The sequence below is a fragment of the Capricornis sumatraensis genome, chromosome 7 (assembly GCF_032405125.1).
Source record: "Capricornis sumatraensis isolate serow.1 chromosome 7, serow.2, whole genome shotgun sequence".
NCBI lineage: Eukaryota > Metazoa > Chordata > Mammalia > Artiodactyla > Bovidae > Capricornis > Capricornis sumatraensis.
In genome coordinates, this window is record NC_091075.1 from 22,676,186 (window position 1) to 22,689,469 (window position 13,284).

The following is a 13,284-nucleotide window of genomic DNA, read 5'->3' on the forward strand; positions in this document are numbered from 1 at the left end:
CACCAGGGAAGCCCTCTGACCCTGTTACCAGGAGTTTTTCAAGGCCTAAGGATAGAGAAACAATAAACAAGCTGCAATAAAAATAAAATCTCATACCATGAAAATAAATATTCTTCATATTTGGCAAATAATAATAATAATTTTAACTTTTGCCAGATATGAAATAAAATTTTATAGGGTAGGAGAAACTTCATAAGCTGTATCTGAGTGATATATGGTATGCCATTGGTTAAGTGTCTATTTGAATCATGTACTTCAAGCATATTTTTTGTTTTTTGGGGGGACTGCTGTAAGTATGAGTAGCCCAAAGCCAAAATACCATCTAAATAACTCCTCATTTTTACTTTGAAATTCCAGACCAAGTTAAGCAAAAGTATACAGACTGGCCTTTAAAATGTCTTAATATTTGTAGCACATCTTTTAATAGTTTTGTACTTGCCTCTTATTTAGACCAGTGAGACAAATTACAATTTTTTCTTAGACCCCAGCCCCATCAACATTCATCATTTTCAAATGCAAAATAATGTAATTTAGCAAAGTTTTAATATAAAATCTGACATATAGAAATAAATTCTGTTTCAGACACAATGGCATTTATAGGAATCAAAGAAAAGCCTTCATGGGAAAAATAACAGGTATTATAAAAATTAAATCAATTTCAAAGGATGTGAAATATAGTTTGCAAGAAACTTTAAGAAATGTAAACAGAACTGTCATTTTCACAAGATCTTTGGTGGTTTAGAAGTTCCAGCCACCAAGTCTAAGAGGAGGTCTGCTTTACAAACACAAGGCAGTGTCACTGAATTCCTGAGAAAAATGTTATTACCAACACCAGCTCAAGATGTCTTAATGTTCATCTTCTTTCTGATTAAAGGCACCTAAATCAATTTTTTTTTAAAAGATGAAACATGAGATGTTAGGATAAATAGAATATTACTTTACACCTAAAGCAATGAAGGAGACCCCGGTTTGATTCCTGGGTTGGGAAGATCTCCTGGAGAAGGGATATACTCTAGTATTCTTGGGCTTCCCTTGTGGTTCAACTCGCCTGCAATGTGGGAGACCTAGGTTCGATCCCTATGTTGGGAAGATCCCCTGGAGAAGTGAGAGGCAAGCAGTTCCAGTATCCTGGCCTGGAGAATTTCATGGACATGCAGTTGCAAAGAGTTGGACATGACTGAGCGACTTTCACTTCACTTCACTTCAAAGCAGTCAGCTATAAGTTTGAGTCATGTCTTAACAATCAACAACTTGGATCCTCCAATCTATCATTTGTGAAAGTGGGTTTATGGCCATAAGGTACACACCATGAAATTTTTGGATCATAACTATCATAGAAAACCAAGCCACATTTTCATATTGAAACAGTAACTTTGATAGATTATTAATAGTTGATTTAGAATCTCCTCTACCTGCCCCCAATGTCCCAGAGGGAGAACCTATGTTAACATATACTTAAACCATACCAGTTAGAGTAATAGTCAATGAAATTACAAATTTGGTTAGCAGTGGGTTACTGCAATGAACAGACAATATTTCCATAAGCTCAGTAAACTGTTTTGTAATTTGGTGGACACAGGAGAAAGGAGACTAAAAGAAGAAGTGCAAAATTAAACTGTGACTAAAATAGTTACATAGGATTTCAGTGCAGCACTGTGAATTTTCCTGTTATCAATACTAACACGATGGCCAAGCACACAAAAAGAGCGAGCCTGCAGCGAGTGGACACACAAATATTTTCAAGTTTATAGTATGGTCCAGTTTGTGGATATACACAGACTTCCAGCAATCTGCTTCTAACTCATAGCTACACTGTCCAAAGGTACAAAATATTACTGAGTGCACCTTCCTCAAAGTATCCATGTTAGCAAATACAAGATCCTATCGCAGGTTTGTGAAGTGGGCATTTTGAGCCCTATTTTATAAACATGAAAACGCAAGTTCGACTCTTTACCCTCAAGCCAATGGTCAGGCTTTTTTAGCAGCGGAGAAAGAGAGGCCCCCCGGAGGCACTTACTCTTCGTTCAGGGCGCAGCGCCGGTTGGTGAGCATGCCATACTTCCTTAACGTCTCGGTGAGCTCCGAGTACAGCTTGTCGGCCAGAGAGACTGGGATGCCTTCCCACACCAGGATGAGAATCACGATCACCGCAGCCTCACAGGTGTGGCCAGCTCGCTCCCGCACCAAGCACAGTAGCTTCTCCTCGCTGCAGCTTCTGCGAACCACCTGTTCGGGTCACCATTCCACCCCAACACCCCCACCCCAACCAAAACAAAACAAGGGTCACTTGCAGCAGAGGAGAGCATTGATTGATGTCTGTATATTTTCTCACATCTGGTCACAATTAGGTTGACATCTATCATCACATGCCACCTGCCTTTTGTTGCCCATCTATGACGCTGGGGCTTACCCTGGGGTCAGAACCAGGAGAGATGCAAATGCAGGCAGTGTGTAGCAGCCCCTCCCCAGGACACTGCAGGCAATGCTCCCTGCACTAAAGCCAGAGCTACAGGGGCAAGACTTTAAAGTTCCAGGGCTTCAAAAATGACAAGATAAAGATTAACTGCAGATTTTTAAAGGATTAGGACCTCACAAGCAGGGAAGAATTATACTTCTAGTAGGCACCTGAACAGACCTCCTCCTCGCCATTAAGTTCTTTCAATTAAGTACAGTTTGTACATGGTTTTAAACTGCCTTTTTCTTAAGAGATGACAAAATGATAAATGTAAGCTATATTCCTTTCAACTGGCATAAACGACTGTCTGATCTGGGCAACCCAATTCTCAGGGTTAGGTGAATGAATCAAAACGCCCACGACTGAGGATCAAAGGCCTTGTCAAGTCACACTTACCCATTTGGCAATAGGACATCCCTGAGAACTTTTGCCTTCTTTACCAGTATAGATGACTCTTTCAATCCTAATAGCTTTACCCTTCTGTCCAAACCTTAAAGAAATCCACAGAAACACACACACACATAGAATTAGCAAATGAATCTGAGAGGCAACCAAAATACTGAACATTTGAGCATGATTTTATTCTATGATCACATCCTGAGAAATGAATAGTTTAATTTATCAAAAAAACCCAGAACTAAGCCAAGGAAACTGGATAACAGACTTTAAGCCTTGTATCTCTTTAGTATCAAAATATATTGATAATTGTAATGAACTGTTTTGAAATTATATGTTGGGTAAAAATAATGGGGAAACTTATTTTTATACATAATTTCACAAAGCACAAAACTTTTCCAAGTTTGTTAAATTTAGTCTTCCAAGATATGTACTATTTGATTTGTCCTTTGCTGAATTTAACTATTTTAAAACTTGGGGAATCTTAATAGATTTTAGTTAGAATCTATTCCTCTAAGAATCTCTCTCACGTTGTTTAAAAGGCTGTCAAATAACTAGTATCCAGCAATTTTGAAACTATGGAATAATTCTAGAAACAGATTATACTTTCCCTTATGACCAAGACACTACTTACTACTTGCTAATAAAAGAGGGCACTTAGGAAAATTCACTATTTTTGCCAGGCTATGAGATGATTATTTAGTGAATTTCTATATGCTAATTTAGAAATAAATGATTTAGAATTGGGGCAACAATGATACAGAATATGTCCTTGCTGCCCAGAATGCTTCCTAATGTATTTTAATGATAAAACTGCCTACCTCTTAAAGAAAAGGCACCCCAGCATAACAGCAGCTCAGCGCTGTTGACACCTATATGAACATCTCTCTCTGCACTGATTATCTCAGAATCTTCTACATGCAGGAGTAACCATGTAGATTCAGGTAAATACTTGCATACTTATGACTAACAGTTAAACATAAATGTAGCTATAAATAGAATCTGTTCTATTTCTATTCAGTATATCATTCTTGCTTTCTGCTCATACCAGTGGACAATTTCCTTAGAGGTAGCTACTCGTTTACAACTCGAGGTGAACTGAACTCAATGGTTCCTTTCTTATACCACCTTTCCCCTCTTTCTGACACTTTATCATCAAGTGGGAAAACCAGAGCGGGGCCTCTCTTTGCAGCCTGTGCCAGCACCTTTATGCCTGGCAGGCTGGCTGGCTGGCTGGTTCTTGTCCATGCCTGGGTTTTCTGGCATCCATCTCAAAGTGGGCAGCCTGTGCCAGCTTGCAGACTATTAGTCCTGTCAAATATTGTGACTCTCTGGTGAATAGCACAGTGTGTAGCGTTGGCAACCCTGGAATAGCTAAGCTTACTAATAATTACTCAGTTTACAATTGTTTACTGCTTTGTATGTGAAAGCTGGAAAAATTCTGACATATACAAAAGGATAACCGTTCATCTGCCCTGTGCCTTTGTGTTAATTACCTTTCTTCCATGATTTCTCTAATAGCTGCCACATTAGGACCTGCTCCTAGATGGGTATAAAAAGGACCTTCATCTTTTTCAATAATTTGCTCTGTTGAGATAATAGAAGATTATTATTTTAGACCTCAATTATACTAAATATAAAGGCTATATCCACAAAGCTTATCCCCCAACTGTACAGTAAGGGCCCTAAATGTGACTTTAAACATTTTTTTTTTCCTTTAAAATGAATTGATGGACTAATCTATTAAAAAAAATGTGCGAAATAATTAAGTATATGTACATTCTGCCTGTCAGATAAAAATATATTAAATACATTTCAGATATGGGATAAGGAGCTATTTTAAACCAAGTAAGTGGAACTAAACAAAGAAAATAGTGAGGGAATTAGAATATATTATATGTAATATCAACTACAATCCAATTTTTTAAACTGAACAAAAAAATTATAGCTTACTAGAAGCCTGCCTGCTATTTGGATGTTAAAAGATTAAAAATAAAATCGCCTGTCCTGTCTCACCCCCCAGGACCTTGTTCAGTTTATTATCAAGATACCTTTTTCTCCTCTTCTTTCCCCATAACATTCAATCACTCTGTTTTAAAAATAAGAACACTGAATCCAGATCCATGTCTGTATGTACTTTAGAACAACTTATGATGAGAGAAAACTTGAAGAGAGGATCAGAAAAAAGGAAGAGGCTCTTGCATACCATCAAAGATGACAAGTGAGGGAAAAAAGGGTTAGTGTGATAGGAGCGAGGCGTGAAGATAAGGATAACTTACCCAGTGTTGTTTATGACATGTGTGGCACGTTAGCCCCATGAGGCAATAATATTAACCACACGCCAAGGGGCAGTATGGATCCTCCCTCCATCCTCCTATAAAATGTGGGGTGTCCCATTGTGAGAAGAATAACATGATGTGGGTGGACTATTAGCCACAGTAGTTTAACACTGGTTTTTACAAATGTCTTCTACTGTATCCAACAACACACCTATCAAGCATCTTGAATTTTAACAAAAAGAAGCTCTTTTTTTAAAAAAAAAAAAGAAAGGGAAATACCATATTTTCTATCAAATAGATGAAATTTTAAAGAGAAAATATTATCAAAATAAATATAAATCACACAATGTTTCAAATGAATACACAGAGAAAGGGCAACTTTATGAGTATTTAGAACTTCAGCATTATAATTTCCCCCAACTCACTGAGGCAGAAGGATGATCATTTCCATCTTAACTGGAAGTTAACCTTGTAAGACTACTAATACATTCAACCTTGAATTAAAAAAAATATTAAAAGCTCCTACATCAATTTGCATATGGCAGTTACTTGGCCATTTTAATGAGATGATTTTATAGCTTGAGTATCTCTCCAGGAGTTGATACACAAAGAGTTAAATAGATTGATTAGTCTAAAACAGATACCTTTATATTTTAAAGGGTTTGAAGGTAGGGACTAATGAGCATGCACAATCATTTTAATTTTTTTTTTGAAAAATTGAGTGTAAATGAAGTTCCCTCTTGCACAGCACAAGCATCTGTAATTTAAAGACAAGAAATGTAAGCTTCAGGTTTTTATGAGCCTTCACAAATTGCTGCCAGACTCAAGATTTTTAAAAAAAGAAAGAAAAATCCCATATCTGAAGACAAATTTGCTAATTCTGGATAAATACCATGTGTCTCAGTACATTTCTGGCACTTACCTACACATCTGCATGATGGGAAATCATACTGAGTCTTGACAGGTGTATCAAATAAATTTTTTATAGGCGTATCTAGTAATTTGGAAGGTGACTCTAAAAAATTATTGAGAACAGAACCAGCTGTTCTTTTGGTTGGTGTCTTTTCTGAGGAAGGCGTTGCTTGCTGCTCTAAAGCTGGGGTGTGGCTCTCAAGTTCTGCAGCAGTGGTTTGTCTAGTTAAAACCGTGACTGGCCCTGACATTTCAACTTTTACTTGCTTCTGTGATTTGAGATTAAGAGCCTTATGGTCAAATAATGATTTGACCTGAAATTGATTCAGATGCTGCTCCATGGTCTCAAGGATGCTTCGCGGCTGCGCACTGTCACAGCTGGGAGGTGGAATCTCTTGCTTGGGTATCTTTTTCCACATTTTATTTTCTGGCTGTGCTGACAGGGGGCGCATACAGGCATGGGGTTTGGATCCAGGCTCGACCTTAATCGGCCTTTGCATCTGACTACGGCAAGACTCGGCTTGGAGTTGTGTTTGCTGCTGTTCTTGCTTCTGTAAGAGGTGCCACCTCAGAGCAGCGTGCTTTTGAATGTCCTTCTGAGGTGGGGTCTGAACGTGAGTTCCTGTCTGATCGGGTACAGGGAACGCATTTGCTTGGTTTTGCATCAAGTACCTTTGCTGAGCTAGTTGTGCAGCTTGTTGACCAGACACATCTTGGTTCCTACTTTTATATCCCTGCAGAACTGAAGCCTGTTGAGGCTTTTGTTCCTGTTGTTGAAAGCACCTGTGAAGAATATCTTGCTTAGGGGTCACATTATTTGGAAAATATTGCATGTGATGCACATTTGGGATCTTGTTTCCTGCAAACAGTTCAGAATTTACAGTCTGTTCTTTATTGTCTGGAACCAGTTGTATATGGTTTGAACCAGAAATCTGTACTTTGCTTGCATTTGACTTCAAGATCTGACCATAGGGGGAATTTATACTGTTTATATTCTGTACTTGCTCCAGTCCCATTTTGAGATGATGAGTCTGGAACTCACTTGATTTTGAATATTGATCTTCACCAGGAAAGCATTCTTCTACTTTAACCTGGCTAAAGAATGTTCCTTCTCTTGGCTCATCACTGTTGCCCTGGAGATAAGAAAAGGTCTGGGGCATTTGTTCTTTATTCTTCAGCTGTAATTTTTGCTCCTGTTGGTGGTTTTGAGAGAGATGTGAATTCTGGGGTAGTTGTGTTTGTGCTGCCTGCTTATGAGCCTTATGCTGTAAAAGGTGTGAATTTGAGAAGGGTTCAGTCTCTGAAGTCTGTTGATTCAAGTGCTGTCTTATTGTTGGGGGCATGAGCTTCTCAGTTCGGGGATCTGGTCTCTGTTGGAAATGACATCTCGGGGCACACAGTGACTGCCTGTGAGTGTCCGGTGAAGGCTCCACTTTGGAGAAGTGTGCCTGGAGTGAGGGATTTTGGAGCTGGAGATGCTGGTCCACTGTACCTTGAGACTGCACTTGATTCATCTCAACTTGGTACCTTGGTGGCCCCTGCTCCGGCTGCATTATTTTCTGGATATAAGCCTGCCCTGGGAGCCCCCCAGGCATGTTGGAATTTCCAGTGTATTGTTTGGAGGTCATTTGATGGGAGGGGTTGGACTGATACTGAAGAATTGACCGCAGGGTTGTCTCATTACATTTTAGATGGGATTCTGCTGGATGATAGTGAGGGGCCTTCAATTCAATCCATCCTGGTTTCAGATAGCGCTGTGCTGGGAGCATGCGGTCACGTGTTTGTTCCTTGTCTTGACTCTTGAGAATCTCTTGCTGTTTGTGCCCCATCAAATGCTGGCAGTGATCCTGTGGATCTCCACCGCTACGAAGAGTCGGTGGGTTAGGCTTGAGATGTTCGGAAAGTTGTCTGGTTTTCTCTGAACCCAATGGAATAGTCATTGTCCCCGGAGTCCGACTGTCATTCTTGTTAACACAATTATTCTGAGGCCTTGCTGGAAGCATCAGAGAGGGGTTGGATACATGGGCGGAGGGAGTGGGACTCTGGGGTGGTGGTGCCTCACGTTGACCCTCTATTTTAACTTCCCTTAAAAGAGCTGGGTCACTTTGGTTGGGGTAGTGATGGAGTTCTTTCAAAACCCCATCATTCAGAGTGCCGTTTCCTAGAGAAGGAAGCTGAGGAACCTGTGGAAGAGGAGGAGGGGGAGAAAGAAGCAATTGTGATGGTGGTGGCGTGGTAGTGGCAGAAAAGGAATCCTTAGTGAACACTGAGCTTTGCTTGAAGCAAGCACCATTCATTTCGTTTTGCTTTAAATACCGTTCAGAGCTGCCGCCGGGAGACTGCAAATTGCCACTGGGACCCAAGCAGAATTCTTCACCAGAGCCTAGCTTTGCAGTTCCTTGGATGTTACTGCTTTCTGCTGGAGATGGGCATATCTCAAAAGCGGACTTCTGCTGTTCTGGTTTCTGAAAGGGGCAGGCCCCGAGCGTTGCAGCTGGTTTACTGGCACCATCTGCCTCACAGCTCTCAGTCGCCGCTGCGGCTGGCTCTGGAGGCAGCTCAGAGTTCGAGGTCTGTGGGAAACTGATCTGCCCTGAGGTATGCGCTGGGTGAGTGACCTCACAGGACAACTCATTAGTAGCCTGACTGTTAATGGCATGTATGTGAGATGTGGTTTTCTGCACCGCGATGGAAACACAATCTGGATAATATTGAGACAGTGTTTTTTCCAGGAGTTCACCGTGTGTGTTTTCCATGGAAGAGGCAGAAACTGTAGCACCATTAGGCATGAGCACGGCCTTGTTTTTGAGAAGTAATACAATGTTCTTGTCATGGTAGTTAGCACTTTTCCCCTCCTGTTCGTTCAGAATCTGAAGCTCTGGGTTTTCAGACCCACCGCCATTGTGTGTTGGAAAACTGGTGAAATCTTTCACTTCATTTTCTTGGGCCGCAGAGCTCACAGATTCCCTGCTACCACTCACATGGGAGACGTTTGGTTGACTGCTGCGTTTGTCTGGATTTCCTTCTTGGCTTTCCCCGAAGCTCTTTCTTTCTCCATTAGCCTTTTGGTCTGGTTTCAGTTTCTTGTTCTGATGGAGCCCAGAAAGAGAAGGTTCACTAACTGTGCGTTTTATCCCGCCATTCTGCAGACATCTGGAATACCCTCTACCTTCCTGTATGAAATCCGGACTCACGCGACTCTTCTGGCTTCCTTTCATGTGGGGTATTCCATAATAACTTTTGAAAGACTGCCACTTGCTGTCTCCATTCACTTCCAGATAAGGTCTCTCGGTTAATGGGCTTCCATTCTGGAGCTTTCTTGCCAGAGGTTCTGTCTGGCAAATGGGAGACGGAGATGGTATCAGGAATGGACTTAGTCTGTTGCCCTCAACATGGTGGGTTCTGTCCTGTTCCATCAGGCTTGCTTCGGGGCCATCCAAAAGGCTGCCCTCTGAATGAATTCTAAAGAGCACAGAAACAAAAATTAAAGTACATTAAAATATATCTAACACTAACAGTACACCTTACAGAAAAACTGTGGCCTTAATAATATTGCTATTCCTAGACATAGCAAACTGTGATATTCCTTTTCATGTCTCAGAGTGACAGTCAAGAGCTACTCAGGATATGCTTATTCTTGTCTTCCCAGCAACCCTCAAATATTTATGTTCACCAAAAACAAAGATCAAAATCACCAGCTAATGTGAGAAGTTCATACTATATTAGTAAATATTATCAACTTCCTTCCCTAATAATTTTTCTTGTCCAAAACAGAGGAAGACTACCTCTTTTCTTTCTCCTCTAGCACCTTAGATATCCAATCGCTTGCCAAGTTCTGTCAACTCCATTTCCTGCGTATTCCTTGAATTATCTTCACTGGCGTTTACTGGCCAGATCTACATTATCTTATGGGGCTTCCCTGGTGGCTCAGAGGTTAAAGTGTCTACCTGGAATGCGGGAGACCTGGGTTTGATCCCTGGGTCGGGAAGATCCCCTGGAGAAGGAAATGGCAACCCACTCCAGTACTCTTGCCTGGAGAATCCCATGGAGGGAGGAGCCTGGTAGGCTACTACAGTCCATGGGGTCGCAGAGTCGGACATGACTAGATTGCTTCACTATCTACTGTAGTAGTTTTTTTAAAGATTTTTCTCCTGAACCCAGCTGTCCTCTTCCCAGTCTTGCAAGGATCCTTCAAACTGCTATCAAAGGGAATGTTCTAAAATGCAAATCTGGTGTCATACCGTTCTTCACACACTTTGGTGGTGGTTTGGTTTCTAAGTTGTGTCCGAGTCCTGCAACCCCATGGACTATAGCCCGCCAGGCTCCTCTGTCCATGGGATTGCCCAGGCAAGAATAATGGAGTGGGTTACCATTTCCTTCTTCAGGAGATCTTCCCAACCCAGGGATCGAACCTGGGTCTCCTGTATTACAGGCAGATTCTTTACCGACTGAGCTATCAGGGAAGCCCGCACACTTTACTAACTCTTATTGCATGCATCAGCAGTTCTCAAACTCTTCACCCAAACACACCTGGAAGACAAGGCACGGTCCCTGCAGTGTTAACAGTCCAGGGGATGGCGTATAGGGGTGAAAGTAAATTTATATGCCCATTCTAAGTGATTCTGTATTTTCCTCTATAGGATCCGGCTGCTTCCTTCTTCTGCAAATTCCTGCCTAATAGACATTGTTTTTCATATGCAAGTTTCCATTCTTCTGTCCTCCTACTTGCTCCCACAGATTATACTCCAACCATAACAACAGCTTATAAATACCCAAACACTGTAAGCTGTTTCAGACCTCCACACTGTTGTTTTATCTCCTAGAATGCCTTCCTAGTCCCCTTATCATGCCCAGTGACTTCTGTATCCAGCTAAAACTGTATCAGATCACCTTCTCTAGGGATTCCCTCCTGATTTCCCAGAAAAATTAATCACTCCCATTTCTATTCTTCTTCTTTACCTTATAAATAGTCTACTGCTGAATACATCACATGCAATTGTATCTTGCTTGGTCTCTATTAATGGACTGTGAATTCTTTAAAAATATCCTACTCTGTTTATTTTTGTGCTTACTATAGAGTAAACATCTAATCAGTTTCACTTAGACTGATAAACTTTATTCATCTTGAGTTCATTTCTTTATTCAGTCATTCATTCAAACATTTTTGAGACCAATATTGATGGACATTTCAAAGTCCAAATAGTAGGGAAAGCAGGATGAAATGGGTACTAAAAATAAAAAATAATCCATTATATAAAGTGAATGCTGCCCCATTTATTATGGAGTCATGCTTTATTTTCCCACAGTTTTTCTCATTAAATTTATTTTAAGGATGTAAGCAGAAAAAGAAATCAAGACTATTTTCCCTTTGGGCTATAAAAAAGGTCTATTAAAATAGCCACTGCTTACTAACCAGGACAAATGAAACAGAGGAAGAAATAAATATTGGAAAGCAACACTAAAGTTACCATTTGCAGAGAATAAGATTGTACACTGGCCAACCAAGAGAATTAACTGAAAAACTGTTACAAAGGATAAAAAAAAAAAAAAAATCAACCACATTGGTACCTAATAGCAACAACTAGTCAGAAGCTTTGGTGAAATAAAAAACTGCAAACTTTTTTTAAACACTAAGAATACACTTAAAAAGATATGTGAAAGACCTATCTGAATAAAACATTAAAACAAGACTGAGGGATCTACAAACACAAACACAAAACAAGTAGAAAGGTAATATATCTTCTTACACAGTGGTCAAATCAACCAATTCATTTAATGTATTTTCATAAAAATACTAGCAGAATGTTTTGAGGAATTAAGAAGCCAGACTCTAAAGTTAATGTGGAAAAATAAACAAATTGGATATCCAGGGATAATGTGAAAGAGAACTGTGATGCAGCCTGAGCAGGGCAGTGGCCAAATTGAAAGATATTAAAGAGCAACAAAAGCTCCACAACAGCTTGTACTTGCACATCAATAGATACTAGGGTGTTTATAAGACCAATGGAATAGAATATAAAGAAATAGATTCAAACATGCATAGAAATATTGTATGAGGTAATATTAGGTCGATAGGATAGCATTCTGAAAAAATTATGAAGTTGGATTGATTCCTTATCTCTTATACCAAAATGCATTCTAGATAGATTTAACATCTGAATATGGAAAACAAATCACTAAAAAATTTAACAACAGTCTTACAAAACTTAAAAGCATCATCTAATGACTGGAAAAGTTCTTTGTGATACAAAATCTAAAGCCATGAAAGATGAGGAAGTTCAGTAAAGTGTATGCATGCAAACATAAGCCCCTAAGCAAAGTTAGAAGTCACATAGTGCTTTTCTTGACATGTAAGACTCATACAAATTGACAGAGGAAAACAAATCAACCATCAAACAGAAAAAATGAGTCAAAGCTAGTACCAATAACATAGAGGGGATTTAGCAATAGCTACAGAATTCTGTAAAAACTTCCTTTGATTCTTCAGTTTGAAAACCTTTTCTAACAAATATACTCATATATATGTGTTAAATGATGTATGCACAACTTTTTGCACGAGCAAAAGTTTGGAAACAACCTACATTTTCAGATAAAGTATTTCCAAGTAATTGAACGAAATAAAGAAAGCTGCAGGACAGTATGTATAAGAATGCCACAACCTGTACATTTACAAGGATAAAAATAAAATGAGCTCTGGTTTAAATACTTTGCTTCCAGGAAAAGGAACGGAGAGGCTGGAAAACAGCACTGAGAGGGAGATTGCCTTTAAATGTGTCATTTTATAACATTGAGGCATGCATATAAATAAATAAAACTTAAAAGGTCATAATTCACAATGGACAAAGTAAAACAACAGAACAAAGTGATATCTTGATTTCTGCTGGACCTACTCCCTTTCAAATATTAAGAGATGGCCTAGATGTGCATAGTCACTAGTCACAAACGGCCATTGGGCCTTTGAAACCTGTTTAGTCCAAGTTGAGTAGTTCTGTAAGTATAAATACACATTGTATTTCAAAGAACTTAGTGTGGGCCCAAAAAATATAAAATAAGTCAATTCTTATTTCATGCTGAAACAATGCTATATTGGATATAATAAGTAAAAACAGATCACTGAATTTCATTTGTTTCTTTTTACTTGTTTTACTGTGAGTACTAGAAAATTTTAAATTTCAAATGTGGCTTAGGTTTCATTTCTATTGGGTAGCTCTGAGCTAAACTGATACTTGTAATCATTGATAT

At 39.5% G+C, this 13,284-nt stretch overlaps 1 protein-coding gene across 1 annotated transcript in view; it reads right to left on the bottom strand.

The window, feature by feature from the left end:
• TET2 (tet methylcytosine dioxygenase 2) overlaps positions 1-9,458 on the bottom strand; it is a 40,028-nt gene extending 30,570 nt beyond the window's left edge. The window contains exons 1-4 of the mRNA XM_068975564.1: positions 6,053-9,458; positions 4,348-4,438; positions 2,852-2,945; positions 2,018-2,226 (exon numbers count right to left, since the gene is read on the bottom strand). Of these exons, the coding sequence (XP_068831665.1) occupies positions 2,018-2,226; positions 2,852-2,945; positions 4,348-4,438; positions 6,053-9,458 (3,800 nt within the window). The remainder of the gene's footprint in view (positions 1-2,017; positions 2,227-2,851; positions 2,946-4,347; positions 4,439-6,052) is intronic.
• Positions 9,459-13,284: the final 3,826 nt, after the last annotated feature.